The 27,655-nt window shown below is 35.9% G+C and overlaps 28 protein-coding genes and 3 pseudogenes across 31 annotated transcripts, besides 4 other annotated features; 19 read left to right on the forward strand and 12 right to left on the reverse strand.

Moving 5' to 3' along the window:
* Positions 1–16,916: part of a mobile genetic element that runs on past the window's edge.
* Positions 658–900, forward strand: TVAGG3_0904520 (uncharacterized protein; the record flags this gene model as incomplete). The annotated part of the gene is made up of 1 exon (XM_051251476.1): positions 658–900. The coding sequence occupies one exon, from the start codon at positions 658–660 to the stop codon at positions 898–900; it is 243 nt and encodes an 80-aa protein (XP_051077050.1).
* TVAGG3_0904530 (protein of unknown function, DUF4106 family) lies at positions 2,106–2,642 on the forward strand (the record flags this gene model as incomplete). Its single annotated transcript, XM_051251477.1, has 1 exon — positions 2,106–2,642. One exon carries the CDS (start codon positions 2,106–2,108, stop codon positions 2,640–2,642), a length of 537 nt encoding a protein of 178 aa, XP_051077051.1.
* On the forward strand, positions 3,559–3,711 carry TVAGG3_0904540 (uncharacterized protein; the record flags this gene model as incomplete). Its single annotated transcript, XM_051251478.1, has 1 exon — positions 3,559–3,711. The coding sequence occupies one exon, from the start codon at positions 3,559–3,561 to the stop codon at positions 3,709–3,711; it is 153 nt and encodes a 50-aa protein (XP_051077052.1).
* Positions 3,794–4,424, forward strand: TVAGG3_0904550 (uncharacterized protein; the record flags this gene model as incomplete). The annotated part of the gene is made up of 1 exon (XM_051251479.1): positions 3,794–4,424. A coding segment is annotated over one exon (631 nt), but the record flags the coding sequence as incomplete, so codon positions are not given.
* Positions 4,427–4,963, forward strand: TVAGG3_0904560 (uncharacterized protein; the record flags this gene model as incomplete). Its single annotated transcript, XM_051251480.1, has 1 exon — positions 4,427–4,963. A coding segment is annotated over one exon (537 nt), but the record flags the coding sequence as incomplete, so codon positions are not given.
* Positions 6,112–6,807, forward strand: TVAGG3_0904570 (protein of unknown function, DUF4106 family; the record flags this gene model as incomplete). The annotated part of the gene is made up of 1 exon (XM_051251481.1): positions 6,112–6,807. One exon carries the CDS (start codon positions 6,112–6,114, stop codon positions 6,805–6,807), a length of 696 nt encoding a protein of 231 aa, XP_051077055.1.
* TVAGG3_0904580 (KilA, N-terminal/APSES-type HTH, DNA-binding family) lies at positions 6,824–7,651 on the reverse strand (the record flags this gene model as incomplete). The annotated part of the gene is made up of 1 exon (XM_051251482.1): positions 6,824–7,651. The coding sequence occupies one exon, from the start codon at positions 7,649–7,651 to the stop codon at positions 6,824–6,826; it is 828 nt and encodes a 275-aa protein (XP_051077056.1).
* Positions 7,740–8,106, reverse strand: TVAGG3_0904590 (annotated as a pseudogene). The gene has a single exon. A coding segment is annotated over exon 1 (367 nt).
* Positions 8,421–8,609: a mobile genetic element.
* Positions 8,929–9,094, forward strand: TVAGG3_0904610 (uncharacterized protein; the record flags this gene model as incomplete). The annotated part of the gene is made up of 1 exon (XM_051251483.1): positions 8,929–9,094. A coding segment is annotated over one exon (166 nt), but the record flags the coding sequence as incomplete, so codon positions are not given.
* Positions 9,123–9,704, reverse strand: TVAGG3_0904620 (uncharacterized protein; the record flags this gene model as incomplete). Its single annotated transcript, XM_051251484.1, has 1 exon — positions 9,123–9,704. The coding sequence occupies one exon, from the start codon at positions 9,702–9,704 to the stop codon at positions 9,123–9,125; it is 582 nt and encodes a 193-aa protein (XP_051077058.1).
* On the forward strand, positions 10,209–10,531 carry TVAGG3_0904630 (uncharacterized protein; the record flags this gene model as incomplete). Its single annotated transcript, XM_051251485.1, has 1 exon — positions 10,209–10,531. A coding segment is annotated over one exon (323 nt), but the record flags the coding sequence as incomplete, so codon positions are not given.
* Positions 11,239–11,934, forward strand: TVAGG3_0904640 (MazG nucleotide pyrophosphohydrolase domain-containing protein; the record flags this gene model as incomplete). Its single annotated transcript, XM_051251486.1, has 1 exon — positions 11,239–11,934. The coding sequence occupies one exon, from the start codon at positions 11,239–11,241 to the stop codon at positions 11,932–11,934; it is 696 nt and encodes a 231-aa protein (XP_051077060.1).
* TVAGG3_0904650 (uncharacterized protein) lies at positions 11,984–12,247 on the reverse strand (the record flags this gene model as incomplete). Its single annotated transcript, XM_051251487.1, has 1 exon — positions 11,984–12,247. The coding sequence occupies one exon, from the start codon at positions 12,245–12,247 to the stop codon at positions 11,984–11,986; it is 264 nt and encodes an 87-aa protein (XP_051077061.1).
* On the reverse strand, positions 12,393–14,531 carry TVAGG3_0904660 (DNA/RNA polymerases family; the record flags this gene model as incomplete). The annotated part of the gene is made up of 1 exon (XM_051251488.1): positions 12,393–14,531. The coding sequence occupies one exon, from the start codon at positions 14,529–14,531 to the stop codon at positions 12,393–12,395; it is 2,139 nt and encodes a 712-aa protein (XP_051077062.1).
* TVAGG3_0904670 (phage tail repeat-like family) lies at positions 14,577–15,161 on the reverse strand (the record flags this gene model as incomplete). Its single annotated transcript, XM_051251489.1, has 1 exon — positions 14,577–15,161. The coding sequence occupies one exon, from the start codon at positions 15,159–15,161 to the stop codon at positions 14,577–14,579; it is 585 nt and encodes a 194-aa protein (XP_051077063.1).
* On the reverse strand, positions 15,181–15,336 carry TVAGG3_0904680 (uncharacterized protein; the record flags this gene model as incomplete). Its single annotated transcript, XM_051251490.1, has 1 exon — positions 15,181–15,336. One exon carries the CDS (start codon positions 15,334–15,336, stop codon positions 15,181–15,183), a length of 156 nt encoding a protein of 51 aa, XP_051077064.1.
* On the reverse strand, positions 15,356–15,756 carry TVAGG3_0904690 (annotated as a pseudogene). The gene has a single exon. A coding segment is annotated over exon 1 (401 nt).
* Positions 15,773–16,579, forward strand: TVAGG3_0904700 (annotated as a pseudogene). Its single transcript has one exon. A coding segment is annotated over exon 1 (807 nt).
* A 52-nt stretch (positions 16,917–16,968) lies between the features above and the next one.
* Positions 16,969–17,944, reverse strand: TVAGG3_0904710 (phage tail repeat-like family; the record flags this gene model as incomplete). The annotated part of the gene is made up of 1 exon (XM_051251491.1): positions 16,969–17,944. A coding segment is annotated over one exon (976 nt), but the record flags the coding sequence as incomplete, so codon positions are not given.
* An 18-nt stretch (positions 17,945–17,962) lies between these two features.
* TVAGG3_0904720 (uncharacterized protein) lies at positions 17,963–18,552 on the forward strand (the record flags this gene model as incomplete). The annotated part of the gene is made up of 1 exon (XM_051251492.1): positions 17,963–18,552. A coding segment is annotated over one exon (590 nt), but the record flags the coding sequence as incomplete, so codon positions are not given.
* A 262-nt stretch (positions 18,553–18,814) lies between these two features.
* Positions 18,815–19,057, reverse strand: TVAGG3_0904730 (serine threonine-protein phosphatase family; the record flags this gene model as incomplete). Its single annotated transcript, XM_051251493.1, has 1 exon — positions 18,815–19,057. One exon carries the CDS (start codon positions 19,055–19,057, stop codon positions 18,815–18,817), a length of 243 nt encoding a protein of 80 aa, XP_051077067.1.
* A 1,448-nt stretch (positions 19,058–20,505) lies between these two features.
* Positions 20,506–20,667: a mobile genetic element.
* A 405-nt stretch (positions 20,668–21,072) lies between these two features.
* Positions 21,073–21,811, forward strand: TVAGG3_0904750 (phage tail repeat-like family; the record flags this gene model as incomplete). The annotated part of the gene is made up of 1 exon (XM_051251494.1): positions 21,073–21,811. A coding segment is annotated over one exon (739 nt), but the record flags the coding sequence as incomplete, so codon positions are not given.
* Positions 21,812–22,030: 219 nt separating this feature from the next.
* On the forward strand, positions 22,031–22,393 carry TVAGG3_0904760 (uncharacterized protein; the record flags this gene model as incomplete). The annotated part of the gene is made up of 1 exon (XM_001323276.2): positions 22,031–22,393. The coding sequence occupies one exon, from the start codon at positions 22,031–22,033 to the stop codon at positions 22,391–22,393; it is 363 nt and encodes a 120-aa protein (XP_001323311.1).
* An 18-nt stretch (positions 22,394–22,411) lies between these two features.
* TVAGG3_0904770 (serine threonine-protein phosphatase family) lies at positions 22,412–22,654 on the forward strand (the record flags this gene model as incomplete). The annotated part of the gene is made up of 1 exon (XM_051251495.1): positions 22,412–22,654. One exon carries the CDS (start codon positions 22,412–22,414, stop codon positions 22,652–22,654), a length of 243 nt encoding a protein of 80 aa, XP_051077069.1.
* A 375-nt stretch (positions 22,655–23,029) lies between these two features.
* TVAGG3_0904780 (uncharacterized protein) lies at positions 23,030–23,506 on the reverse strand (the record flags this gene model as incomplete). Its single annotated transcript, XM_051251496.1, has 1 exon — positions 23,030–23,506. A coding segment is annotated over one exon (477 nt), but the record flags the coding sequence as incomplete, so codon positions are not given.
* An 18-nt stretch (positions 23,507–23,524) lies between these two features.
* Positions 23,525–24,736, forward strand: TVAGG3_0904790 (phage tail repeat-like family; the record flags this gene model as incomplete). Its single annotated transcript, XM_001289931.1, has 1 exon — positions 23,525–24,736. One exon carries the CDS (start codon positions 23,525–23,527, stop codon positions 24,734–24,736), a length of 1,212 nt encoding a protein of 403 aa, XP_001289932.1.
* Positions 24,737–24,792: 56 nt separating this feature from the next.
* Positions 24,793–27,655: part of a mobile genetic element that runs on past the window's edge.
* On the reverse strand, positions 25,079–25,692 carry TVAGG3_0904810 (uncharacterized protein; the record flags this gene model as incomplete). The annotated part of the gene is made up of 1 exon (XM_051251497.1): positions 25,079–25,692. A coding segment is annotated over one exon (614 nt), but the record flags the coding sequence as incomplete, so codon positions are not given.
* TVAGG3_0904820 (uncharacterized protein) lies at positions 25,709–26,110 on the forward strand (the record flags this gene model as incomplete). Its single annotated transcript, XM_051251498.1, has 1 exon — positions 25,709–26,110. One exon carries the CDS (start codon positions 25,709–25,711, stop codon positions 26,108–26,110), a length of 402 nt encoding a protein of 133 aa, XP_051077072.1.
* TVAGG3_0904830 (uncharacterized protein) lies at positions 26,130–26,285 on the forward strand (the record flags this gene model as incomplete). The annotated part of the gene is made up of 1 exon (XM_051251499.1): positions 26,130–26,285. The coding sequence occupies one exon, from the start codon at positions 26,130–26,132 to the stop codon at positions 26,283–26,285; it is 156 nt and encodes a 51-aa protein (XP_051077073.1).
* Positions 26,305–26,889, forward strand: TVAGG3_0904840 (phage tail repeat-like family; the record flags this gene model as incomplete). The annotated part of the gene is made up of 1 exon (XM_051251500.1): positions 26,305–26,889. One exon carries the CDS (start codon positions 26,305–26,307, stop codon positions 26,887–26,889), a length of 585 nt encoding a protein of 194 aa, XP_051077074.1.
* On the forward strand, positions 26,935–27,566 carry TVAGG3_0904850 (uncharacterized protein; the record flags this gene model as incomplete). Its single annotated transcript, XM_051251501.1, has 1 exon — positions 26,935–27,566. A coding segment is annotated over one exon (632 nt), but the record flags the coding sequence as incomplete, so codon positions are not given.

Consider the following 27,655-nt stretch of genomic DNA (forward strand, 5'->3'; position numbering starts at 1 on the left):
AGCCACTTATTGGATTTATGAGGGATTGTTGCTCTTGCCATTCAGGTGCGTGCTAATGGCATCCCATAATAAGATTAGATGACTATAACTTAGCCACGGACGACAGTGAGGAATAAAGGATGAACGTTTATTTTTAAAGCTTATAAATGGAGTTTCTTCCATCAAGCTCTCGTGAACCTTCACCATCTGTGAACAAACTTTACCAACACGATTATGGAGCACCTATTGAATATTTCTTACGAGCTGCACAATGGCAAAGAGCAGTCTCACCAAAGGTTAGGTGTTCCACCAGCTCCTGTCAAAAATAGCATTTGGTCAAGTCCTTATATAAAATATGGTCTCCCACTAACTGGTTGCTAGCTACAGCAGGAGCAGTAATGATGTTGAAAAGAAATAAAGCAAATGTTATAAATAATACTGAAATAGCTGAAGTAAAAAACTCCAACACCTTCGCCAAAACCACGCCTTCACAAGCAAAACCTTCAATAACTCCTGAACCTATGGAAGTACAAACTCCTGTTCAAAAGTCAACTCCTAAACCGACTCCAACATTTAAACCAGAACTCTACTCCTCAAATAAATCGTAAAACTCCTGCGTTTTCCTTACTGAAAAAAAACGTTATTTTTATTTAATATTAAAATTTTTATTTGATTGAAATGACGACTAAAGTCACTGAAGCAATGAAACAAAAGTTTTTGGTAGAATACATTAAATCAGGAACTATTCCGGAAGGTTTTTACATTCATACTATGAAGGATGGTAGAGTTCAGTTTAGAAAGATAAAGCAACCATTAGATAGAGAAGGTATATTAAGGAAGATTAAACTTCATGAGGACAACATTGCTGAACTTAAGAAGAAGTTAGAAGAGTTGGAGAAAGCAGACGACAGTGAGTTATAAAGCAATGAATTCAACAGGTTAGAAAAGAGGTTAGATATCGGGTTAGATCTAACCTTCTACCCTAAATTTATTTTTGTGCTATGTTTTCATACGTGTGCGGGTGGTGATATCATTAATTTTTTATTTTATTTTTAAATAATTTTTTATTTTATTTGGATGTAAATGACAGAACAAAAGCAACTCATACAAATCAAAACATATAACAAACATACATTTAAACATTTATTCTTCCTTCCTGAGCATAACATGTTCTTTCAAATACATCGAGACCAGTTGACTTTTCATTGACTGTGTATAAAGATAGAAATAGTTATATCATTAAACCATACGATGACGAAGGTAAGTTATGTAAATTGTACGTTAAGAAGTTAGAGAAAGTTTATGGCTTCAAGTATGACTACAATAGGGTTAACACTGATGATGAAGATATTGAGGAAAATTTATGAGAACATTAGTGAAGTCGTTAGTGAGAACGATAGTGAGAACGTTTATTTTTACATTAGTGAGTTCGTTAGTGAAGTCATTAGTGAGGTGAAGTGGTTGGCGGCTTTGTAAATATTTAAGGTTAAGTTAATGTTGTCGTTTGTGTTGTAAAATATACGTTAATGTTAAGTTAGTGTTGTCGTTTGTGTTGTAAAAATATATGTTAATGGTTTTGTAAATATTTAAGGTTAAGTGGTGTACGGAGGCGCGCAGTGCCACAGTACACGACTTAACCATACTAACTGAAGATGCTCTTTTGAAGATTCGTTCGATGAAACCTGCTGGGGCTCCTCAGATTGGTATAACGACAGCTTCCATCGAGCAGATTTTGGCAGCAGGTCAGTAAGTTGTTCTTGAACTGACTTCTCTCCGTCAAATATTGACAGTACGCCAGTTTTGATATAATATTGTATTATAAACTTACCTTTAGAAATATCGGTCAGTTTTGTTGTTATATTTTTGTCAACGTCAAGAACTTTCACCATCTCGGTTATACCAACTTTCTTTGCTTTATGAAAATATTTTGGTTCAGCAAAGACTGCTATTCTATAACATTTTCCATTGTTTGTGTAAAGAACTACTCTGTCAATGAACTTGTATTGTTTGTGTGTGTAAACTTTGTTTTGCTTCAATTCGAAGAGATACTCAAATACGTCCATCTTTTTATTCTAAGTAAAATGTCATTTCCGAAAAATAGAAGCGTAAGTGTTTCAAAAGGTTTAATGGCGATGGCAGATGTGAAGTTAAATTCACCAACTCAAACAAACAGTCAAAGTGTTGTTGTCAATGTCAAAGAAAGAGATGTTGAAGTGGGGAAACCATACGAAGACGAAGATGGTATAACAATAGTTCCTGTAAAAGAACAACCAACATATCCTGAAGTTAGCAGAGACTTAAGTTCTGTTGCAGATATTCGAAACGACTACCAACAACTTAAAGACAAACTTAAAACTCAGGAGAAGATTTGTCAGGCTTTGGGTATAATGTTAAACTTGGTTGAGCACAACCCTGTAAAAGTGAACTCATATGTCATCGCACCTCATGAAATTTTGAAAGAACTATTGAAACTTTTGACAGAGGCAGACGATATAAACATCAAAGAAATAGAACCCGACATTGCTTGCTGTGGTGTTTCATATAATGTCATTGACAAGATATACGTTATGAAAGGAGGTGAAACGTTGAACTTAAAATATAGTTTCCCAGACGTCATAAAAATATTTGACGACCACAACATTTCATTAAAGTTTGTTTGCTAAGTAAAAATGTCAAAACTTCTTGAAAGATGTTTGAAGAAAAACAATATAGACTTTATTTCATGTAAAGGACTTTACACACTTTTGAACGATATGAAAGACCCTGTTTTGTTTGTTCGTGTAGACAAAGGAAAGTTCTATGTCTTTACAAAATATTTGAACTTCTTAGACAGAGAACTTCAAGAAACGCCATGTGAAAGTTTAGATGAAGTTCTTCTCCACTTTCAGAAAAACTTTTAAATATATGTAAATGGCAGAAGACATAGTGGTTTATACTATTACGACTAAAAACCCCGAGTCATATAATTCTATAACAACAAACTTACAAAGTCCTCAAGGACGATATTGTAAACTGACCTTAAACACGATGACGACTAAAGCCTGTTTTGCTCTTTTGACACCAGAAGATTTTATTGTTGTGAATGGTAAAAAATACTCCTTTGAAGATACTTACTCAGATATACCACCAACAGGTTTTGTTGACTTATTTAATACTTTAAGGACGGATGTAACATGTGCTGCAACTAGAGCAGGTTTCATTATGTTTGGATGTCCGACTGAGTTTAGTATAAAAAATATATATAATACAAAACTTATATCTGGTTTTTACTACCAACAGTTTCCTATAACAGGAAAAGGTGTCATACAAGGAATGTCTGTTCCATTGACTTTAAGCACACCTATTTTATATATTGTTTCAAACTTAGGTTCAAAGTGCTATTCGAATGTCGACAGAAACTACTATGACCAAAAGATACTCATGCGTATAAACAACACATTCTCTGCTGGTTTGCCTATTGTTCATTCGAATGCAGAGTTTTCAGCTTTAGTGAACTCAAACACTTTAGCAAACATAAACTTAACCTTAGTTGACGCAAACTTTGTTCCTGTAAAACTTTTATGTCCTATGTATTTGTCAATGACGGCAGAAAGTTTCGAATTGGAAGATGCAACTGGTGAAAGTATTGTACTACAAGAACAACTTCAACAACAAATAGCTCAAGAACAACAAATGCAACAAATGGAACAAATGCAACAACAAAGTCAAGAACAACAAATAGCTCAAGAATAAAAAAAATATTTTTTTTTATTTTTATAAAAAAATGTACAGAATAGACGTTTCAGATTTTTATGACTTCCAAGCGTTCAGAAATATGTGTCCATTTCGAGACTATAACAAAGCAGTCGAGAATTTGAAACGTTTAGTCATTTATGTCGACTCTGCCCCAGAATGTTATGTCATGAAAGAATGGGATGTTGTCTTTAACAAACCTAAAGCGACAATAGTTTCAGAACAAGAATGTAAACAGAAACTTAAGAAAATAAAAGTCGTACAAGTTGGTATGAAGATGTTAGATGCTTGGGATATCTTATTGTCAAAGTTAGAAGATTTTTCAGTTCGTGGTATAAAGTTCTATACACCTTCTCCAAACTTCTATTCTATCTTCACTGGATATAAATACGAACAAGTAGAATGGAAAGAAAATGTTATAGAAGCTTGGTTAGACCATGTCAAAGAAATTATATGCAATGGAAACGAAAGAGTCTATGAGTATATCTTATGTTGGTTTGCAAACATCTTACAACATCCAAGTGCTAAAAATGAAACTGCTCTCATTGTAATTGGAAAACAAGGAACAGGTAAGAACACTTTCTTTACAGATATCTTATGCAAACTGTTAGAGGGCTATTCGAACCCGAATATGACAAACTTAGAAAACATCTGCGGTAAATTTAACTCTTCAATAGAGAATATGAAACTTATAGTATGTAACGAACTTCAAAGTATAGATACAACAAAGGTTTTAAACTCAGATGCTTTGAAGAGTCTTATAACAGACAAAGTTGGAGTTGTTGAAAGAAAGTATAGAGACCAAAGAGTTTGTGAAAATGTTGCAAACTTCGTCATGGTTTCAAACAACGCCGTTCCGATGAAGTTAGAAAGTTCTGACAGAAGATATGTAGTTGTCAGAACGTCAGAAGCTCATATGCAAGATACAGAATATTTTGACGACTTAGCAGAAACTTTGACACCTAACTTTTACAACCACTTGTTCTCATATTTTATGACATTAGATATTTCAAAGTTCAATCCAAGACAAATTCCACATACCGAAGAGAGACAAACATTGTTAGAAGCAAACAAGAGTGTATATGAACTGTTCATAGATGAAACTGACTTTGAGTGTTTAGATGAAAGGTCATTGTACGATTCGTATAAACAATATTGTCAAGAGTATGGTTATATGACAGCGTCTAAACGAACATTCTTGGCAAATGTCAAAAGTCTTTTAGATGTTCAGAATGGTGTATATACAAAGAAAATTTTTCTGAGTAAATTTTAAAAAAAATATTTTTTTTATCCGATAGAAAAGATGACAAAATTCATCTCAGTCAACAAGTACATGTCAGGACTTAAAGAAGAACTAGACCCATTCACATATTTGAATGTTTACTTCTACCATTTTGAAAAGTCTTCATTTGACAAAGTTTGGAACATCGAACCAGTTAAGTTTGCTATTGTGACTAAAAATGGTGCGAAATTTGAAGACTTAGACATAGAAGGTTTGTTAACAGTCAAAGAAAGTTTTGACAGAAGGTTCTCAAACCTTAAAGAAGGCAAAGCATACAAACTTGTTATACCTTATGAACCAAAGAAAGCAGACGACTATGAATATTATGAGTCTAAGATAGTTGAAGTTCAAGGTAAATTGGGTAAAAAGATTTTAGAGTCTAAGCCAGTGTTTGCTCCTAAAGAGGAAGAGAACATTGACATTGACCCAGAAATGTTCTAAAAATAAAATTTTATTTTTACATGTCAAATTTCTTTTTCTCTGGCTCTGGTTCTTTCTTCTCTTCTTCTACTTTCTTTTCTTTCTTTTCTCTCTTCTTCTTCTGGTGGAGTTATGTCAAACTTCTCAGAACCATATTTTTGTAAAAGTGCTTTGTCCTTTAATAGCTCTTCTATTCTGTCTTCTATTTCATTTTCAAGAACAGCGCATGTGTCTTCTTTGCATTCTAAGAAGTTTTGTTGGACTTCATCTCTCCAAGAGGCGTCATCTCTGTCAACAAGTCTGTCATTGACAAATTTTAAGACTTCTCTGCTTAAGGTTTTATGGTTCTTGTCATATTCCCAGAAACAGAACTTTAGAACAAATTCACCTTTCTTGTTTACACTATGTAAGATTTTATGGTCGACAGATGTTTTGCTGTCGAAAAGCTTGTCTCGAATATAGATAGCGAAATCGCTAGACATTTCCTAAAAGATAAAAATTTTAATTTTTCTAAAAATATGTTAGAAAAAAAGTTTGCTGACATTGACAAGAAATTTGAGAATGTTTTAAACAAGAACAAGAGGAAGTTGGAAAATGCTCAGATAAAACCCATACATGACAAGTTCTTATTTGCTCAGAATGGTATAACAGGTCTAATCGCACCACCTGGGTCGGGTAAGACTTTCACTTATCTTAAAATGGCTGCACAACAACAAGAACTAGATGAGAAGAACCCATTCTATGAGTTAGTAGTCATTTGTAGTACTTCTGGTCAATTTGACCAAACCGTAAATTCGTTCAAAGATATTATAAAAAAGTCTAAGTTAGTATGTATAAAAGATACTGAGTTGTTAGATTGGATAAAGAAGTACCAAAGAAGAGTTTTGAAGTACAATGCTATAAATGAGTATGTCAATTCTAAGTTTAAAGACCCAAATGAGGAAATGCAGAGAATATTAGAGAAGAAACACTTCAGAAACAAACAGAAAGAGATTGAGTACATTTCGAAGAAATTGCAATCTTACGATTGGAAGACTTACCCTCACAGATGTCTTCTTATCTTAGATGACTTTGCTTCTCATCCTTTGTTAAAGAACAGAGAACAAGACATGTGTCGAATTCTCAAGAAGCTCAGACACTTTAACATCTCTGTTGTCATTTGTGTACAGACAGCCAAGAGTTTAAGTAAGGATGTAAAGAGAATACTTACTGACATTGTACTCTTCCCCGGATTGTCCGAAGACGATTTCATGGAACTTATGAAAGAGTCCATGGCAGGTAAGTTTGACAGACATGAACTATGGGAGAAGTACAAAGTCATACAAGACCCTCATACTTCTTTCAGAATTCATATCTACGCGAACAAAGTTCAAATTGTAAAAAGTCAAGCTTGAAAAATATATGGTTCATTTACTCTTCCTCTTTGAAGTTGTCAAAATACTCTGTTATCTTTTCCTTCAGTAGCGGTAAGTCTTCTTTGAAGGTAAGTATTGTACAACCTTTCATATCATAGTGTGTTTGAGGTAACGTATCTTGAACTATCTGTTTAACATCTTCATTCGGTGTCATTGAAATCGGTAAGTTTTCGCGATAGAACCAATTTCTGTCAGATTTGTAAATCTTAGCAAGGTCGTAAAAGCTTTTGTTGTTTCTTCTGACTAAATGCAACATAACCATATCTCTGTCTTCTTCATTTTCCATCTCTTCAGTGTAAATCATATACTTATAGTTCTTTTCCTTTCCTTTTGGTACCGAACGTGGTATTCTTTTCTGTATGTTTTTGTCTTTTGCTTCAATGACTTCATCTTTTGCTTGAAGTTTGTTCTCTAGCTCTTCACGTTCTTGTCTATGAATTTCATCTAACATCATGAAAATATAACAAGCGTAACGAGGTGAAGCCCACATTGCTACAGCATTTACAAGAAGTCTATGTACATACCAACCTCTCAAACCAGGAGCCAAATTCTTGCGATTTTCGTACGGAATCTCTACCCTCGGTTTTCCGAGGGTAGCAAACATATGAGGAAATTCTTCTAAAAGTTCTTTTGTCTGTTGGTTTTCAAACCAATGAAATGCTTGCTTTGTAGAACGAAGAGCATTCAAAATACTTTGCATTTGGTACATGTCATCTTTGACCGAACGAATGAGACGTAACTGTTTGTTATACTGAACCCACTCGTATTCTTCATTTATATCTTCATGAACGATAGCAGTTGTTGTGTTCTCTGTTGTTGACATTTCTGTCTTTACATACAAAATAAAAAATAAAATAAAAATAAAATTAGCGTTATTTTCTATCTTGTATAAAAGACCAAAAATAAACGCTTTACATGTATTTTTCAGCAACTTCGTCAAATAATTTTATAGCTTTGTCGATCTCATCTACTTCAAACGTTTCTTTACCTCTCGTGGGAGCACCATACATTTTCTCAAACTTTTCAAGCAGTTCTGTTTCAGCAGCTCTCATATCGTTAACAAACGCAACCTTAACTCTATTGACTGTAGAGTCATATCTTTTAGTTATATTATATGTTCTTCCTATCTTATATCTCTTTGTATTGAAGTCCTTCGGTTTCTGAACGATGTAAAGTAAGCCTTCACAGCAACGTTCCGTATCGAATGAACCATATGTTATGAAATTATATCCAACAACTGGGTCAATCCAGAACAAAACTAGTGGTATAAGACTTTTGTCGATGAGATATGCTGTAGTTCCATAGAATCTTACCGATATCATAAGCTCAGGATTTCTTGTCAAAATTTTCTGAGTAGAAGCATTTCTAACCCAGTCGCTTGCTCTCTTTCCAGATGGAGATATAATGTCTGACAAAGAATATTTTTTGTATTTCTTTGAGTATCTTACGTTTAAATCACCAATTCTAACCACTTTGGTGTCATTGTCTATCTTTTTGACTGTTTCAAACTCAGTGTTTGTCATTTCCTGTTCTTACATACAAAATAAAAAAAATATTTTAAAAAAACTAGCGTTAATTTTATTTTTTCTATCTTGTATAAAAGATATGATTTCATAGAGTTTTTTTACGATTTTCATGAGTTTTAGGCAACCCCTGTAAAAGTCGGGGTAGCATTTTTTCACGATTTTCATGAGTTTTTTCACGATTTTCATGAGTTTTAGGCGAGTAAGATTTTTTACTTACTCGCAATTTTTCACGATTTTCATGTGTTTTTTTTACGAAGTGCAAAAGTTCTCTTCGTCAAAAAATAACAGTTATATAATGAAAAAGTGTCATTTTTTTCATGTCAGAAGACTCGAAGGTGCAACACTTCCAAAATACCGACGAACTCAGAAGAGCAGCATGGCAGTATGTTCTTGACAACTTCTTTGAGTTCTCCAGGTACACCTTGGAAAATGCTGAAGAACTCCGACACAGAGAATTTGGAGAAATTGCACTCCAATACTACCTTGACAAACAAAGGGTAAAATAAGACTAAAAACTTAACGTTTAAAAAGTGAATTTTTATGAGCTCCGAGTCACCCGAGAAAACTTGGTCAGATGTTAGCAGCTTACTTCCCTGAGGAGGATGGAAGCGTTACATACGTAAGGTTCAAAAACAACGAACCTGGAATTGCGTACAAAATTCGCAATTACATGACCATGGAAGAGTACGAAAGGTTCCTACAAGAAACCAGCTCTAAACAACTCAGAAAAGAAAGAATAAAAAGTTTAACTCGTAATTGTTTATTTTTTTACTTGTATGGGCAAGCTGCAAGAATGAAGTCGACTATCTCAGTCTTTGTCTTGACGAGCTGGACGGCTCTTGCGAGTACGTCTGTTTTGCGGTCTCCAGCTGGTGTTTGACCTTCGTAATTGCGCATGTTCTTGAGAGCTCCAACTGTAAATGGCTGTAAGATGAAGAGTCTCTCAGACTGCTTGAGGTAGTCTTCACGGTCACGAACCGAATCTGTGGTACGAGTCGAATTGGTCGACTTTAGGGAAGAGACTGAAAGCCTGTCATCTTCCATAGGGGCTGTGGCATACTCTTTGCGTAAACGGTTCAGACCTTCCTCGAACTCTTGGTCTCTCTTGGATTGAGATTGGAATTGGAATTGGGGTGGAGGGTTTGACATGAACATCCAAGGGTTAGGGCAGTAAGGCATAGGCTGAGGAGGGTAGTTCGGGAAGCCTTGTGGTGGGTAGTAACATTGAGGTGGAAATTGGTAGTAATTTGGTGGAGGTACTTGCTGGAACTGAGGTTGCTGAGGTGCAGGGGCTGGTGCTTTAGGTTCCTCTGGCTTGGGAATGGACTCGGTTGGTGGTACGTCGGACATTGTCTTGAAACAATAAAAGACTTGTCTTGAAAAAGTAAAAGACTTGTCTTGAAAAAGTAAAAGACTTGTCTTGAAAAAGTAAAAGACTTGTCTTGAAAAAGTAAAAGACTTGTCTTGAAAAAGTAAAAGACTTGTCTTGAAAAAGTAAAAGACTTGTCTTGAAAAAGTAAAAGACTTGTCTTGAAAAAGTAAAAGACTTGTCTTGAAAAAGTGAAAGACTTGTCTTGAAAAAGTACGGGTATCGTCTTCAATCAAGACCACTGTTCTCAAATTTGAGAACTTTACACCAAAAAATTTCTTGAAAAATAACGGGTCTTGTCTTGAAAAAGTAAAAGACTTGTCTTGAAAAAGTAAAAGACTTGTCTTGAAAAAGTAAAAGACTTGTCTTGAAAAAGTAAAAGACTTGTCTTGAAAAAGTAAAAGACTTGTCTTGAAAAAGTAAAAGACTTGTCTTGAAACAATAAAAGACTTGTCTTGAAAAAGTAAAAGACTTGTCTTGAAACAATGACCGACATAGACCCAGCAGATGAGGCAATCTACCTTATAGAGATAAATGAGCTAGTTAGGAACTACCTGAGCCATCTGAAGTCAAACAGGACCATTGCAGGCTGGGTGTCTGGAAGAGGTGCGCTTAAAATTGAAATTGACACCGGAATTGTCCTGCAAATACCAGAAAACACTCCTGTAGACGACATAAAAGAGATGAAGAAAGAAACCCTCTTGAAGTTCTTTGCAAAGCGTCCGTGGATACAACTTCCAAACAGAGAGAACCCAACTGTACGAATTGCCCAAATTCTCAGAGGACTCTTACACTTCTCGGGTCAGGCGTTCTTCATAAACACAGAAGGCGACATCGTACCTTTACAGTAAACATCTATATGGCACGCTTTGAGTAAAAACATTTTTTTCATTTTTGAATGAAGCAAGTTAAATTCGTCCCACACCAAACTCAATGGACCGATGAAGAGTTTCAAGCTATAGTTGAAGGTGTTGAGAACGACATAGACGGCGAACTTGAAGGAGCTCAAATCACAATTGCAACCAAAATTGCAGAAGTCAAGGAACAGATAGCTCCACTTAAAGCTACCAAAGCTACTCTTGACCTCATGGATAGTTACCGTTTAGATGTCAAGAGTGGAATAAGACAATTAAAATTAAAACTTCTAAACTACGAAGCTATACTCCAAAAGTTAGCAGAAATGAGAAGACTTTACCAGAGCTACTTACATGTAAGGGACTTACCTTCAAGCAATCCGACCAAAGATGAATTTGTTGACATTGTCCCAATTTTGTCCGAAAGTCAGCTCAGATGTTTCGAACTGCTCCCAACATATCCAGAATATGAACGTTTGCCTGAACTCTTCCGCAATCTCAAAAAACGTTTTTTGGTTCTCATGTTCGAAACTTTTATCGGAAGAGACAACAAACGTTCAGAAGAAGAACAAGATATTATTTTAAACTTGTTGTATGACTTAACCGTCATAACAAGCTTTTTGAAGTAAAACCGTCATTCTCAAACCACTTCATTTTTTCGATGTCCGAACAAGCACCGAAGCCAAACTCAATGGCAGATGTCCTTTCAAGGTTGCCAGACAAGCGCCCAGTTCAAATTCAAATTGCCCAATTGAACGCTCATCTGACAACCACCATTAAGACTATCCAATGTAGTCTTATGGAAGAGATAACCAATCTCAAAGTCGAAGTCCTCACGAACCAAGCTTCCAATAAGAAAGTCCTGAACGATTTTGCGGAAACCTTGCGCCAATACAACATAGAGAACCAAAACCTTGCCAGACTCATCTACCGTTTCTTCGAAGAGATAGACGCCATCTGGAAGGTACTCGGAAAGGACAGAACATGCAACACCGTACTTCGTGAGTACCAAATTGAAGAAGGAATTTTCGAGGAAGAAGAGAAACACGAAGAAGAAGAGGAAGAAGAAGAGAAACACGAAGAAAAGGAAGTTTGGGCAACCCTTGTTGCCGATGACAGTTATGAAATTTCCCAACCCTACCCATACAAAATCCGCAACAGGGAGACCGGCAAGGTTCTTACCCCAGTCCTCAACAACTTGGGACACTTGAGCCTTACCCTTCGGAATTACGGTACAATTTCCATGGGAAGGCTTGTCGGTATGCAATGGGTTCCAAATCCAAACAAGAAGACGAAGGTCAGACACATTGACGGTGACAAGCTCAACAACCGTAAGGAGAACCTCGAGTGGTTCTAAGAGTAAAAAAATTTTATTTTAGGGGGAAACCCCGAGTAAATTTAAGTTTTTAGTTGCGTAAGTAGCTTAAATTAAGGGTAATTTGCAAAATTAGTTCCCGACCTTTGAATTGGACTCTTTCGTCATCCCAGTTGCGTAGGAGGTCGTCCCAGAGGAGTTGGTAGAATTGCCAATCCAAGGACGATTTGTCCTCCCAGGCATTGAGGATGTACTGCTCGTAGAGTCTCATGACCTCTGCCTTGCACCAGACACCCTCTCCCTTGGAACGTAAGGCTTCTTCGAAGTGCTCGAATGCGATTGGCTGCGGGACCATCTGAAATGACACTTTTTGTCCGTTTGGTCAATGTTCGTGTCTCGTGTCATAGTCGACGAAAATACAAACAAACAGGTTATATATGAGTTTGAGACCAAGAATGGTGTAACTCGACCTGTCCGATTCAAATTCGAATAAAAATTTTTTATTTCATGCAATGTTTAACTATTTCACCATCTTCTTTAACACCCCAGTACTTCCTTTTCGATATTACATGAACTTCGGTGAAAATTTTGTCCAATTTGAATTGACCCATCTTTTCACCGACTAAACCCATTTCAATGAGTTTGTTATAGCCTTCTTCGTTCGTCATGAGTGCATCGATGTTCTCATAGTATACCTTCACTTTGGATTTAACCTCGGAGAAGAATTTGTTGTAGTTGTCAAGGACTGCCTTTGCGAACTGAGGATAAGACCAATGTTCGACAATAGGTTTTACTGTGGTTACTAAGCCACATTGACCTTGAGTGAACTCGTATTTCAAAACAAAAGGGGAGAACCTTTCAACAAAGTTGTCGACCTTCTCATAGTGTTTACTCTTCATCTTTTGAGGTTTCTTAATGGAATACCCCCATGTCGAATTCATAAGCAATTTGAGTGTCATTGCAAGTTTGGGGTTTGAAGCTTTCCTAATATCATACATTTGTTGTATGACTTTTCCAACTGTATAGTTCTTTCCCGGGAACTCACCGTCTTCGTTTGGAATTCCAGTCGGGATATATTGGACGAACCTCATGTACGCAGCGTTAAGGTCGACATAGTATATTTTTTCATATGAGTCGAACTTATCGCATCCAATCGGCCCAGTTCGTGGAAATTCAAGTGAGTCTCTTATCTTCTGAGAAACCTCGCCTGTTATCTCATAAACATCGTCAAAGCAACCTGTTTCATATAAAATTTTCTGACCTAACTCAGAAGCTCTCCAATACAATTTGACGTCGATTGGATGTCTCAATGGAAGTTTGTTTATAGCATCTTGAAGTTCTTGCAACCTCATTGGAAGTTCTTCTGGTTCAGGTTGGTATCCGAACAATCCAACTCCTTTTGGAGCTGTGTACTTCTTCTGTGCTAGAACTTTGTCTGGAACAATTTTTGGTCTTACCAACAATGAAAAGTTTGTTTCGTCTTTTGGTACAAAAGTTTCTGTCAGCTTGTCATCTGGAATTGGTTCCAACAAACCTTTCTCGAAAAGAATGTTAACAGCTCTGACAATGTTGCACTTGCCTTTTCCGAACAATGGGTTTGTAAGACTTTCGTTCAACATGAAGTGGTTGTGGACGATTACAATCTTCAACCATGGTAAGTCTTTGTCAACAACATAGTCATCATGTGAAGAACCTTTCTCAGTCGGAATGTTGACTCGGATATTGACATTTGCCAACGGTGCAATTTTTGACAATTGACCTCTGAGAATGTACCTTGTTTTCACACATGACTCAAGATACTTCATTTTCTCATCTGTAACAAGACCAGAGTTCCTGAGACATGTAAGAATACAAGGTTCATTGACAATTGTTTCAATTGAATTGTAAATTCCATACCTTGTTAAGTCAATGTCAGACTTATTTCTGAACGGGAAGTATCCAGCATGTTGTCTGACTGCTTGAGGGTTGGGTTGATACCATTCGAACTTCACGCTTGCAATTCCTTCAATTGCATTCAAAATGTCTGAGTCGGAGTCAACCATTTGTTCTCTCTTTGTAGTCTTGAAAGCGTCAAGAAGCATTGCAGCTGTTGTGACATTGCCATGTGCATAGTAAATATGACCATCTAAATCTGTTACGGTTAGTCTGAGATTGTATCCTTTCTTATTTCCGTCTTGAATTGCAGCAAGTACACCCATGAAGCCTTCTTTGTTCTTTCCTTCGTCAAAGTTTACTGTAAAGGTTCGACCAGAAGTAATTTTACTTCTAACTTCACGGTACTTTTCATATGCATATCTTGTTCTTTCCATGGGAGCATGTGCGTCTTCACCTTTTCCTTTTTTCCTTCTCAAAGGATGCAATTGTTCGTCATGTTTCCAATAGAATCTGGCAAAGCCGTCGTGTCCTTCAACTTGAGGCTCAGTAACATCGAAAGGCATGTCCATAAGACGTTCTTCTTCTAACCTCTCTAATCTGTTTGGATAATTTGCGCGTGCTGTTTCTAAGTCCATTTCGTAGCGAAGACCAGATAGTTTGTCATAGACTTTTATGGGTCTTCCCTTCCTATATTTAAACTTCTTTGAAACTCTCCAGCCATATCTTTCTAACTCTGCTTTTATTCTAGCAGACCTTCTATCCATTCTATACGGGGGCATTTTTATAAAAATAAAAAAATGTTTTTTTCTTTACTTTACGTAACCACCCGCTGCCAAAAGTCTTTGACGCCAACCCATACCAGCTAATGAAGGTTGACTTGGTTTAGTATTGAAACTAACCTTTGGTTTTGGTTTATCTTCAGTTTTTGGTTTTTCTTCTTCTATTGGTTTTTCGTCACTTTTCGGTTCATCTGACTTTACCTCACTTGCAGGAACAGTTGTGTCGTCAACATCTTCATAAATATCATATGCCATCTGTTTTTGTTTTCCTTTCAACTTTTTGTGTTTGTTGTAAAGTTTAGAATATTTCGACTCTAAGTCAATGAGATGTTCTATAATGAACTGTTGGTCAGTGAAGTAAACTTTTCCATCTGTTGTCTCGAAAGCTCCTTCAGACTTCAATATTTTATTTGTGAGAGTCTGTTTCTTTTTTGAGATACTTGCCGTTCCATTTTTATGAAAAGTGACTTTGTAGTTAGGGTTTGTATTTCCAGACCTGGCACTTTCTATTATTGAATTTTTCTCTTCATCTGTAAGTTCTTTGACAGGTTTTGACAATGGTTCTGAACTTTTTGTTTGTGGTGTCAAATCTACCGTTTCAACTTCTTCGGTCATTTCATCTCAGTAAAAAATTTTAGTTTGGTTTGTTTTCAACTGGTTGTTTAGGTTTTTTAAGTCGGTCTAAAACTTCTTGAGGTATAGGAAGAACTTGACAAACACGTGGTTGTGTAACTGCTGGAAGCCGACAAAGCCATCTTGAGCCCATTTGTCTCAATGCTGTATTGTTCATTTCATCTCAGTAAAAAATTTTACATTCCCCACGTTTGAGGCGGTTGAGGTTGGTTGTTGTTTACCCACTGTTGTGCATGGTTATATCCTCTGTTAAAGAATCTTTCACCTTGGTCCATGTAGTGCCCTGCTTGGTTATAGTAGTCATTTGCTTTGTTATAGTAGTTTCCTGCTTGTCTTCCTACATTGTCCATCCATCCTTGAACTTTTCCTCTTGTTTCAGGATTTGGAATAAGATTTGCTGCATCTCGTGCTACCTCCCAACCTTTCTGTACGGTTTGTATAATAGGTTGTGCTTTCTCTTTCAGTATACCTAATGTACTCAAAATCTTCCTTCCAATTCCAAATGCACCTCTGGCTAGTGTTCCCACTGCGGGTAAAAATCTAGATGCGACTCCTGCTAATGCGCCAAATAACCCATTTCTTATGGGTTAAAAATGACGAATTCAAACAAGGACCCGTATGTTTCTAAAGCAACAAAGAAAGCACTCATGGTAAAAATCTTTAGTTCAACACCAAATGCTTGGTTTATGGATATCTTGGAAAACATTCCGAGGTATAGAGAAGATGGACCACCATACTGGCTAATATTTGTCGGTCAAACACAAGATACTGTGAAGCCATACCATTATGGTCCAAAAATATTTTAGATGTGAAAACTGCTTTGACAATATTCGTTGACAAATACCATCCAACAAAACTGACATCTGACTGTGAAAGTTCTTTCAAATCAGACGATATTAAAAACTATCTGCGTTCAAAAAATGTAAACCAATATTTCATTGTCGACCAAAACCATTCTGCTCTTGGTGTCATTGACAGTTGTATAAAAATCTTAAGAGACTTAAATCAACCACAAGGTGGTGAGGTAGATGAAATGTCATATGACGACAAATATAGACATTTCTCCATGACAAAGATGAGACAAGTTTTAAATATTTACAATAGCCGTAAACAAAAAGGTTTGGGAAACCACTCCCCCGAAGAAATGAAAAACAACCCTGACTTAGAGAAAGACTATATATTTAATAGTTTAGTCAAAAGAGACAAACAAGAAAGAATGCCAGGCTTCAAACTTAAGAAAGGTGACAAAGTAAAAATAGAAATACCTAAACGCGACCCATATGAAAATACTATTGACTATGACAACAATGGGAACTCGACAGGTACTCACATTCGTGTTCGTAAAAATAGAAGAAAGTATACAAGAGAATATTATGAAGTTTTAGGCAAACATGGCAAAATGTACAGACTGCAAGCAGAAGATAAAACTACTATTGTCAGACCTCGTTTCAAACTTGTCAAAGTTCAAGGTGGTATACTTTCAAAGACAGTTCCTAACAAATATAAGACAACTCCTGACGAATATGCTAAAGAAGTTGAAAATGACGACTAAGCATTTCTATACCATGCGTAAACTGTCATGTAAGGTGGCATGTAGTCTTTACTCTGTCCCGTTGTTTGCGTATAGCCTGAAACGCGATGTGTATGGCTTCCTCCTACCTCAGTGTTACTCCAGTAACAATTTATAGCAAACTTAACGTCCTCTTTAACATCATATCCTTTACCTTTTGTCATTCCTGACCAATCCAAAATCTATGACTATGCAAACCTGCTTCAGATGTAGTTAAACTTACGTAGTGACTGTGCGCAGGTAAATTTGCACCTGAAATCGTTTTACTTCCACCTGTTTCCTTTGAAGAGTTTGCACAATACAAAAACCTGTCGACTATTTGAGTCCAAGTTCCAAAACCAAGTACTACTTCTGGTTTGGTAGAGTTCATTGACGTGTAAATAGAACCTATAGGATATACTGTTTGAAGTATTTCTGTCTTTAACGTTTGAAGCTCTGTTTTGTCAGCTTTTTTATCATATAAATCTTGAGCAGTGAATTTAACTTTTTTTTCATCCTCCATGACATAGACATTTCTACATTTAATGTCTTTATCCGATGTTAAACCTTCTGGAAAGTTAGGAGGTTTAAAATATAATCCACCCCCACCAGTTTTTTCAATCGTTCCTAAAATACTTTCTATACCAACAGTTGAGAAGAAGTTATGTGTATGTCCAACGTCACTTTTACTGTTTAAGGTTTCTTGTAAGTTTGTAATATTTGCAATGGTATGTGTATGGTTCTTGTCAGCTTTAAGGTCTAAACATCCTGAAACCCACCCTGTATTGGCTTTACCTTCTAAAATCTTCGATGTCCGTTCATGGTACCATTCAACCCTTTTTATAATTTCATTGTCTTTTTCATCCACATATTCCTTATCTGCCTTCTTCACTAACCCACTAGCCAAATATGCTAACTCATCGTCTACATACTCTTTGTCAGCTTTGTTGTCAATATCTGCCTTCAAAAGAAGTTCATCTATAGGTTTCTCGTTTAAAGTTCTTTTTGTTGGATTTATACAAACAGTATGGTTCTTACTGTCTTGAAACAGAAACTCATCTGTCATTGGGTTTATCGTCAGTTTTAAGTTTCCTTCTTTCAATGACTCAGATATCTTAGAATAGTTTGAAAAGTTTGTTGTGTTCTTATTTAGAGCTTGTACAATGAGTTGTCGGTTGTGTTGTATTTCTCTCATAGACGCTGTTTCTTTCGACATTTTTATTCTAGATAAAATATGCTTTCAATAGAAAAAGAAAATTCAAGAGTTGCTACAACTAAACCATTAGATGAACTTTTTACGAATGTCGGTCAAAAGTTTGAGACAGAGACCGTAAAACATGAAGGCTATCGTTTTGACTACCCCTTAAGATGGTTAAGAGACCCATCCGTCACAAAAGCTATTGGCTTTCGTAGAATGAAGTTCATTTCAGAAGCCATACATGGTTTCCCATTTACGGTCGCTTTTGAAGTTCGATACTATAACAAAGAAAAACGTACGTATGAGAAATTTGAACAGGGAAAACTTTTACAAGTGAATTTGCTTGTAAACTTAGAAACAACTCTTCAAGCTTTTCAAGAAAAAATAAACGATATCTATCTCGAATATGCAAACCAGTTTAACATTGACGAAGGAGAGTACCATCTCGATATTGTTTATGACAGGAAAAATGCAACTGTTAAAATCAATAGAATAGAAGACCTTGGAGAAGACGTTTATATTTCTACAAAATATAACAACTTGGCATGGTATAGATTTTTGAGGATGTTAAATCAGCCTGCAGAATATCCAGTACACCCGAACTTTTATGAAGTCGAAAACCCTAATGGAACATATGAAAATGTTTTCGACTCAGATGCTATTATAGTTCATGCTTCATTTTCTGGTGCACAAAACTCTTTTTTATGCTTGGCAAATGACTTTTACGAAAAACCTACAAAGCTATATGAACCACCAAGTGGAAGTATTTCAGACTTTCAAGTATGGTTTACTACAGATGGAAGAAAGAGAATAATTCCATTATACCACGCGTTTTACTTAGAACTTAGTTTCATATACAACTACTATCGAACGGTAAAAATATAATTTTTAATACGGTTGAGGTGTTGGATTTGGTTGCCAACTAGACTGTGGTGCAGGTTCAGGCTGTTGTATAACAGGAGCTTGTTCTTCTGGTTCAGGGTCTTTAGGTATAATACCAACGAACTGACCTACTCTTTTACCAATATTTTTGACTCCGTTCCAAATTCCTCTTCCTACGGTTTTTATTCCATTCCATATACCTCTTCCAACATTTCGAAAGAAGTTTCCTATTCTTCCAAAGAAACCCATCTTACTATATGTAAAAATCTAATGTCCACCTAGTCTCTTACGTTTCCTGTTGAGTTCCATAGCATTTTTTAACTGGAGCTCATACATTCTATTTCTCCTCTGGTAGAAAACATACTCTGGGTCAACTCCTGTGTTCGCGTCATCTGCATAGAGTTGTTTATATCCCACTTCAGGTTTGTATAAAACTCTTTCCATCTCATATTTGCATACCATGGTGGTAAGCCTAACGCAGCGTCATTTGACATGGCAGTTTGCATTTGTACATCTGTTGGCACTTGACCATAGTTTGCCATTGCAGTTTGTATTCTAACTTCATTTGGAATATTCTCTGGGTTTGGTTGTCCAGGTTGCTGTGCATTCGCTAAGTTCTGTGCGTCCATTTAATATTAGATAAAAATATCTCTTACGAGTACATATACTGAACATTTGCTGGCATTGGTTCATCTTCATATTCTCTATATCTTTCTGCCACGTCAAATAAGTAAATGACACAATGGAAAAAACCTAAAACAAGTAGTCCTATTTCAAACCACATTTACTTACCAATAAAATTTCTTTGTTATGACACTTTCTCCGGTTTATAGGACCTCTCTCATATTCTATCTTGTCATATCTAAACTCATAGTCATGTATGTCCTCTAACCATCTCATGACACTTTCCAAACCACTTTTATCGGATGTAAAGTAAAAGCATGGATGGTTATGTAAAACGTCTAAAGTTTCTAAAGAGTCTCTCAAAGTCCAGTCTACTTGGTATTGAAAATCATATGTGTTAAAGAACGGTGGGTCTACTATAAAGAAAACATTTTCCTTGTCTTTATATTTTTCATACAACTCTGTCCAACGACATCTCACAAACTCTATACCCTCAGTATATTTTTCTATGTTCTCTTTGAAAACCTTTGTATAGTTAAGATATAAAACGTTTGACATAAGTGTTTCAATGTCATGAACTCTTATAGAACCACTATACAATAGTCTAGAAGATATACTATCCCAGTCTATATACTCTGCTTTTTTCAAAACCTCTCTGACAGTATTTTTCTTATCTAATGGTATACGTTCCATCTTACCTATAGGTATCTTTTCTTTTAACTCTTTCAATATATTGTTTGTGTCTGGTATATGTTTGAGACGGTTCATATAGTTGTCGAAGTCATTGCATATAATCTTTGAGTCAGGAAATATTGTATGGCACAAATGAGATATATAGAAACTTCCACCGAACAAATCTACAAATGTTAGACCATTCGGTAGTTTCTTAAGTTCTCTCAATAGAATATCTTTACATCTACTCTTATTTCCAAAGAAGGGTAACGGTGGTTTTGTAAAATTCATTTTATATTTAATAAAAATGTTTTTTCCCTGAAAAGTGACAGAAAAGTGACAAAACATCTTCGGGCTAGAAGGGGCGCAGCCCCTGGAAGCCCCAATCCTTTTTTTTTTTTTTTCTTGATGAAAGCAAAAATATTACACATACTTCTAGATGCATGGGATAAAATATGCAATTATTCAATCAATTCGCATGATTTGAAAAAAAAATCTAAATTTGATAAAAATGTAGAAATTTTTTATTTTTAACTTCAGATTCGATTTTTTTGATCCAATTTAAAAAAAAAAAAAGGTATTGGGGGTTCCAGGGCTGCGCCCCTCTACCCCCTTGAAGATGTTTAGTATAACATGCAGTTTATATAAAATGAGGTTTTTTTTGGGTGTGTGGGGGCTTCCAGGCACTTCGTGCCTTCTAGCCCCTAAAATTTTTTGAAAGTCGTTGCTGTTAACTTTTTGGTAGAGGACTCAAAATAGTAGAACTATGTCCGGATAAGTAAGGGTCTATCGTCGCTTCTCAAAGTTACGGGCATTCAAAGAAGTATACTTTGAGAAGCCTTTTCTTCCTTATAGAATGAGATAGGATGGTTATTTTACAAAACCGACAAGACCTTAACCGAGTAGTTTTCATGTTTTGTCACTTTTCTGTCACTTTTCAGGGAAAAAACATTTTTATTAAATATAAAATGAATTTTACAAAACCACCGTTACCCTTCTTTGGAAATAAGAGTAGATGTAAAGATATTCTATTGAGAGAACTTAAGAAACTACCGAATGGTCTAACATTTGTAGATTTGTTCGGTGGAAGTTTCTATATATCTCATTTGTGCCATACAATATTTCCTGACTCAAAGATTATATGCAATGACTTCGACAACTATATGAACCGTCTCAAACATATACCAGACACAAACAAAATATTGAAAGAGTTAAAAGAAAAGATACCTATAGGTAAGATGGAACGTATACCATTAGATAAGAAAAATACTGTCAGAGAGGTTTTGAAAAAAGCAGAGTATATAGACTGGGATAGTATATCTTCTAGACTATTGTATAGTGGTTCTATAAGAGTTCATGACATTGAAACACTTATGTCAAACGTTTTATATCTTAACTATACAAAGGTTTTCAAAGAGAACATAGAAAAATATACTGAGGGTATAGAGTTTGTGAGATGTCGTTGGACAGAGTTGTATGAAAAATATAAAGACAAGGAAAATGTTTTCTTTATAGTAGACCCACCGTTCTTTAACACATATGATTTTCAATACCAAGTAGACTGGACTTTGAGAGACTCTTTAGAAACTTTAGACGTTTTACATAACCATCCATGCTTTTACTTTACATCCGATAAAAGTGGTTTGGAAAGTGTCATGAGATGGTTAGAGGACATACATGACTATGAGTTTAGATATGACAAGATAGAATATGAGAGAGGTCCTATAAACCGGAGAAAGTGTCATAACAAAGAAATTTTATTGGTAAGTAAATGTGGTTTGAAATAGGACTACTTGTTTTAGGTTTTTTCCATTGTGTCATTTACTTATTTGACGTGGCAGAAAGATATAGAGAATATGAAGATGAACCAATGCCAGCAAATGTTCAGTATATGTACTCGTAAGAGATATTTTTATCTAATATTAAATGGACGCACAGAACTTAGCGAATGCACAGCAACCTGGACAACCAAACCCAGAGAATATTCCAAATGAAGTTAGAATACAAACTGCAATGGCAAACTATGGTCAAGTGCCAACAGATGTACAAATGCAAACTGCCATGTCAAATGACGCTGCGTTAGGCTTACCACCATGGTATGCAAATATGAGATGGAAAGAGTTTTATACAAACCCTGAAGTGGGATATAAACAACTCTATGCAGATGACGCGAACACAGGAGTTGACCCAGAGTATGTTTTCTACCAGAGGAGAAATAGAATGTATGAGCTCCAGTTAAAAAATGCTATGGAACTCAACAGGAAACGTAAGAGACTAGGTGGACATTAGATTTTTACATATAGTAAGATGGGTTTCTTTGGAAGAATAGGAAACTTCTTTCGAAATGTTGGAAGAGGTATATGGAATGGAATAAAAACCGTAGGAAGAGGAATTTGGAACGGAGTCAAAAATATTGGTAAAAGAGTAGGTCAGTTCGTTGGTATTATACCTAAAGACCCTGAACCAGAAGAACAAGCTCCTGTTATACAACAGCCTGAACCTGCACCACAGTCTAGTTGGCAACCAAATCCAACACCTCAACCGTATTAAAAATTATATTTTTACCGTTCGATAGTAGTTGTATATGAAACTAAGTTCTAAGTAAAACGCGTGGTATAATGGAATTATTCTCTTTCTTCCATCTGTAGTAAACCATACTTGAAAGTCTGAAATACTTCCACTTGGTGGTTCATATAGCTTTGTAGGTTTTTCGTAAAAGTCATTTGCCAAGCATAAAAAAGAGTTTTGTGCACCAGAAAATGAAGCATGAACTATAATAGCATCTGAGTCGAAAACATTTTCATATGTTCCATTAGGGTTTTCGACTTCATAAAAGTTCGGGTGTACTGGATATTCTGCAGGCTGATTTAACATCCTCAAAAATCTATACCATGCCAAGTTGTTATATTTTGTAGAAATATAAACGTCTTCTCCAAGGTCTTCTATTCTATTGATTTTAACAGTTGCATTTTTCCTGTCATAAACAATATCGAGATGGTACTCTCCTTCGTCAATGTTAAACTGGTTTGCATATTCGAGATAGATATCGTTTATTTTTTCTTGAAAAGCTTGAAGAGTTGTTTCTAAGTTTACAAGCAAATTCACTTGTAAAAGTTTTCCCTGTTCAAATTTCTCATACGTACGTTTTTCTTTGTTATAGTATCGAATTTCAAAAGCGACCGTAAATGGGAAACCATGTATGGCTTCTGAAATGAACTTCATTCTACGAAAGCCAATAGCTTTTGTGACGGATGGGTCTCTTAACCATCTCAATGGGTAGTCAAACCGATAGCCTTCATGCTTTACGGTCTCTGTCTCAAACTTTTGACCGACATTCGTAAAAAGTTCATCTAATGGTTTAGTTGTAGCAACTCTTGAATTTTCTTTTTCTATTGAAAGCATATTTTATCTAGAATAAAAATGTCGAAAGAAACAGCGTCTATGAGAGAAATACAACACAACCGACAACTCATTGTACAAGCTCTAAATAAGAACACAACAAACTTTTCAAACTATTCTAAGATATCTGAGTCATTGAAAGAAGGAAACTTAAAACTGACAATGAACCCAATGACAGATGAGTTTCTGTTTCAAGACAATAGGAACCATACTGTCTGTATAAATCCAACAAAAGGAACTTTAAACGAGAAACCTATAGATGAACTTCTTTTGAAAGCAGATATTGACAACAAAGCTGACAAAGAGTATGTCATTGAAAAAGTTCAAGAAGAACATGACAGAGCAGATGCAACATATGCAACGAAAGAGGATGTTGAAAAGAAAGCTGACAAAACATATGTTAACGATGAGTTAGCATGTGTGGCTAGTGCGTTAGTGAAGAAGGCAGATAAGGAATATGTGGATGAAAAAGGTAATGAAATTAAAGAAAGGGTTGAATGGTACCATGAACGGACATCAAATATTTTAAAAGGTAAAGCTGATACAGGATGGGTTTCGGGATGTTTAGACCTTAAAGCGGATAAAACATATGTTAACGATGAGTTAGAGAAGAAAGCAAATAAGACTCATACACATACAAGTTTTACAACTTTTACAGCAGATGATATTACACTAAACACAACCTTGCCAAGTAAAGCTCCAACAATACCACCGGCAACAAGTCTTGTAGATACTTTGATATCTAATGACAATAGTATTATACATCTAAGACAGGAACTCAATGTGCTTAAACAAATTTTGCCGAATCTTATTTACCCGGTTGGCTCTATTTACACGTCAATGAACTCTACCAGACCAGAAGTAGTACTTGGTTTTGGAACTTGGACTCAAATAGTCGACAGGTTTTTGTATTGTGCAAACTCTTCAAAGGAAACAGGTGGAAGTAAAACGATTTCAGGTGCAAATTTACCTGCGCACAGTCACTACATAGATTTAAGTACAACTAACGCAGGTTGGCATAGTCATAGATATTGGGATTGGTCATCAATGACAAAAGGTAAAGGATATGATGTTAAAAACAACGTTAAGTTTGCTATAGATTGTTACTGGAGTAACACTGAGGGAGGAGGAAACCATATACATCGCGTTTCAGGGTATACGCAAACAACGGGACAAAGTAAAGACTACATGCCACCTTACATGACAGTTTACGCATGGTATAGAAATGCTTAGTCGTCATTTTCAACTTCTTTAGCATATTCGTCAGGAGTTGTCTTATATTTGTTAGGAACTGTCTTTGAAAGTATACCACCTTGAACTTTGACAAGTTTGAAACGAGGTCTGACAATAGTAGTTTTATCTTCTGCTTGCAGTCTGTACATTTTGCCATGTTTGCCTAAAACTTCATAATATTCTCTTGTATACTTTCTTCTATTTTTACGAACACGAATGTGAGTACCTGTCGAGTTCCCATTGTTGTCATAGTCAATAGTATTTTCATATGGGTCGCGTTTAGGTATTTCTATTTTTACTTTGTCACCTTTCTTAAGTTTGAAGTCCGGCATTCTTTCTTGTTCATCCCTTTTGACTAAACTATTAAATATATAGTCTTTCTCTAAGTCAGGGTTGTTTTTCATTTCTTCGGGGGAATGGTTTCCCAAACCTTTTTGTTTACGGCTATTGTAAATATTTAAAACTTGTCTCATCTTTGCCATGGAGAAGTGTCTATATTTGTCGTCATATGACATTTCATTTGCTTCACCACCTTGTGGTTGGTTTAAGTCTCTTAACATTTTTATACAACCGTCAATGACACCAAGAGCAGAATGGTTTTGGTCGACAATGAAATATTGGTTTACATTTTTTGAACGCAGATAGTTTTTTACATCATCTGATTTGAAAGAACTTTCACAGTCAGATGTCAGTTTTGTTGGATGGTATTTGTCAACGAATATTGTCAAAGCAGTTTTCACATCTAAAATATTTTTGGACCATAATGGTATGGCTTCACAGTATCTTGTGTTTTGACCAACAAATATTAGCCAGTATGGTGGTCCATCTTCTCTATACCTCGGAATGTTTTCCAAGATATCCATAAACCAAGCATTTGGTGTTGAACTAAAGATTTTTACCATGAGTGCTTTCTTTGTTGCCTTAGAAACATAGGGGTCCTTGTTTGAATTCGTCATTTTTAACCCATAAGAAATGGGTTTATTTGGCGCATTAGCAGGAGTCGCATCTAGATTTTTACCCGCAGTGGGAACACTAGCCAGAGGTGCATTTGGAATTGGAAGGAAGATTTTGAGTACATTAGGTATACTGAAAGAGAAAGCACAACCTATTATACAAACTGTACAGAAAGGTTGGGAGGTAGCACGAGATGCAGCAAATCTTATTCCAAATCCTGAAACAAGAGGAAAAGTTCAAGGATGGATGGACAATGTAGGAAGACAAGCAGGAAACTACTATAACAAAGCAAATGACTACTATAACCAAGCAGGGCACTACATGGACCAAGGTGAAAGATTCTTTAACAGAGGATATAACCATGCACAACAGTGGGTAAACAACAACCAACCGCAACCGCCTCAAACGTGGGGAATGTAAAATTTTTTACTGAGATGAAATGAACAATACAGCATTGAGACAAATGGGCTCAAGATGGCTTTGTCGGCTTCCAGCAGTTACACAACCACGTGTTTGTCAAGTTCTTCTTATACCTCAGGAAGTTTTAGACCGACTTAAAAAACCTCAACAACCAGTTGAAAACAAACCAAACTAAAATTTTTTACTGAGATGAAATGACCGAAGAAGTTGAAACGGTAGATTTGACACCACAAACAAAAAGTTCAGAACCATTGTCAAAACCTGTCAAAGAACTTACAGATGAAGAGAAAAATTCAATAATAGAAAGTGCCAGGTCTGGAAATACAAACCCTAACTACAAAGTCACTTTTCATAAAAATGGAACGGCTAGTATCTCAAAAAAGAAACAGACTCTCACAAATAAAATATTGAAGTCTGAAGGAGTTTATGAGACAACAGATGGAAAAGTTTACTTCACTGACCAACAGTTCATTATAGAACATCTCATTGACTTAGAGTCGAAATATTCTAAACTTTACAACAAACACAAAAAGTTGAAAGGAAAACAGAAACAAATGGCATATGACATTTATGAAGATGTTGACGACACAACTGTTCCAGCAAGTGAGGTAAAGTCAGAGGAACCGAAAAGTGACGAAAAACCAATAGAAGAAGGGAAGCCAAAAACTGAAGGGGAGCCAAAACCAAAGTTTAGTTTTCAAACTAAACCAAGTCAACCTTCATTAGCTGGTATGGGTTGGCGTCAAAGACTTATGGCAGCAAGTGGTTATGTAAAGTAAAGAAAAAAATATTTTTTTATTTTTATAGAAATGCCCCCATATAGAATGGATAGAAAGTCTGCTAGAATAAAAGCAGAGTTAGAAAGATATGGTTGGAGAGTTTCAAAGAAGTTTAAATATAGGAAGGGAAGACCCATAAAAGTCTATGACAAATTGTCTGGTCTTCGCTATGAAATGGACTTAGAAACAGCACGTGCAAATTATCCAAACAGATTAGAGAGGTTAGAAGAAGAACGTCTTATGGACATGCCTTTCGATGTTACTGAGCCTCAAGTTGAAGGACACGACGGCTTTGCCAGATTCTACTGGAAACATGACGAACAATTGCATCCTTTGAGAAGGAAAAAAGGGAAAGGTGAAGACGCACATGCTCCCATGGAAAGAACAAGATATGCATATGAAAAGTACCGTGAAGTTAGAAGTAAAATTACATCTGGTCGAACCTTTACAGTAAACTTTGAAGAAGGAAAGAACAAAGAAGGCTTCATGGGTGTACTTGCTGCAATTCAAGACGGAAATAAGAAAGGATACAATCTCAGATTGACCGTAACAGATTTGGATGGTCACATTTACTATGCACATGGCAATGTCACAACAGCCGCACAACTTCTTGACGCTTTCAAGACTACAAAGAGAGAACAAATGTTTGACTCCGACTCAGACATTTTGAATGCAATTGAAGGAATTGCAAGCGTGAAGTTCGAATGGTTCCAACCCAACCCTCAAGCAGTCAGACAACATGCTGGTATTTCCCGTTCAGAAAAAG

This window comes from Trichomonas vaginalis, chromosome I (genome assembly GCF_026262505.1).
Source record: "Trichomonas vaginalis G3 chromosome I, whole genome shotgun sequence".
NCBI classification, from domain to species: Eukaryota; Parabasalia; order Trichomonadida; family Trichomonadidae; genus Trichomonas; species Trichomonas vaginalis.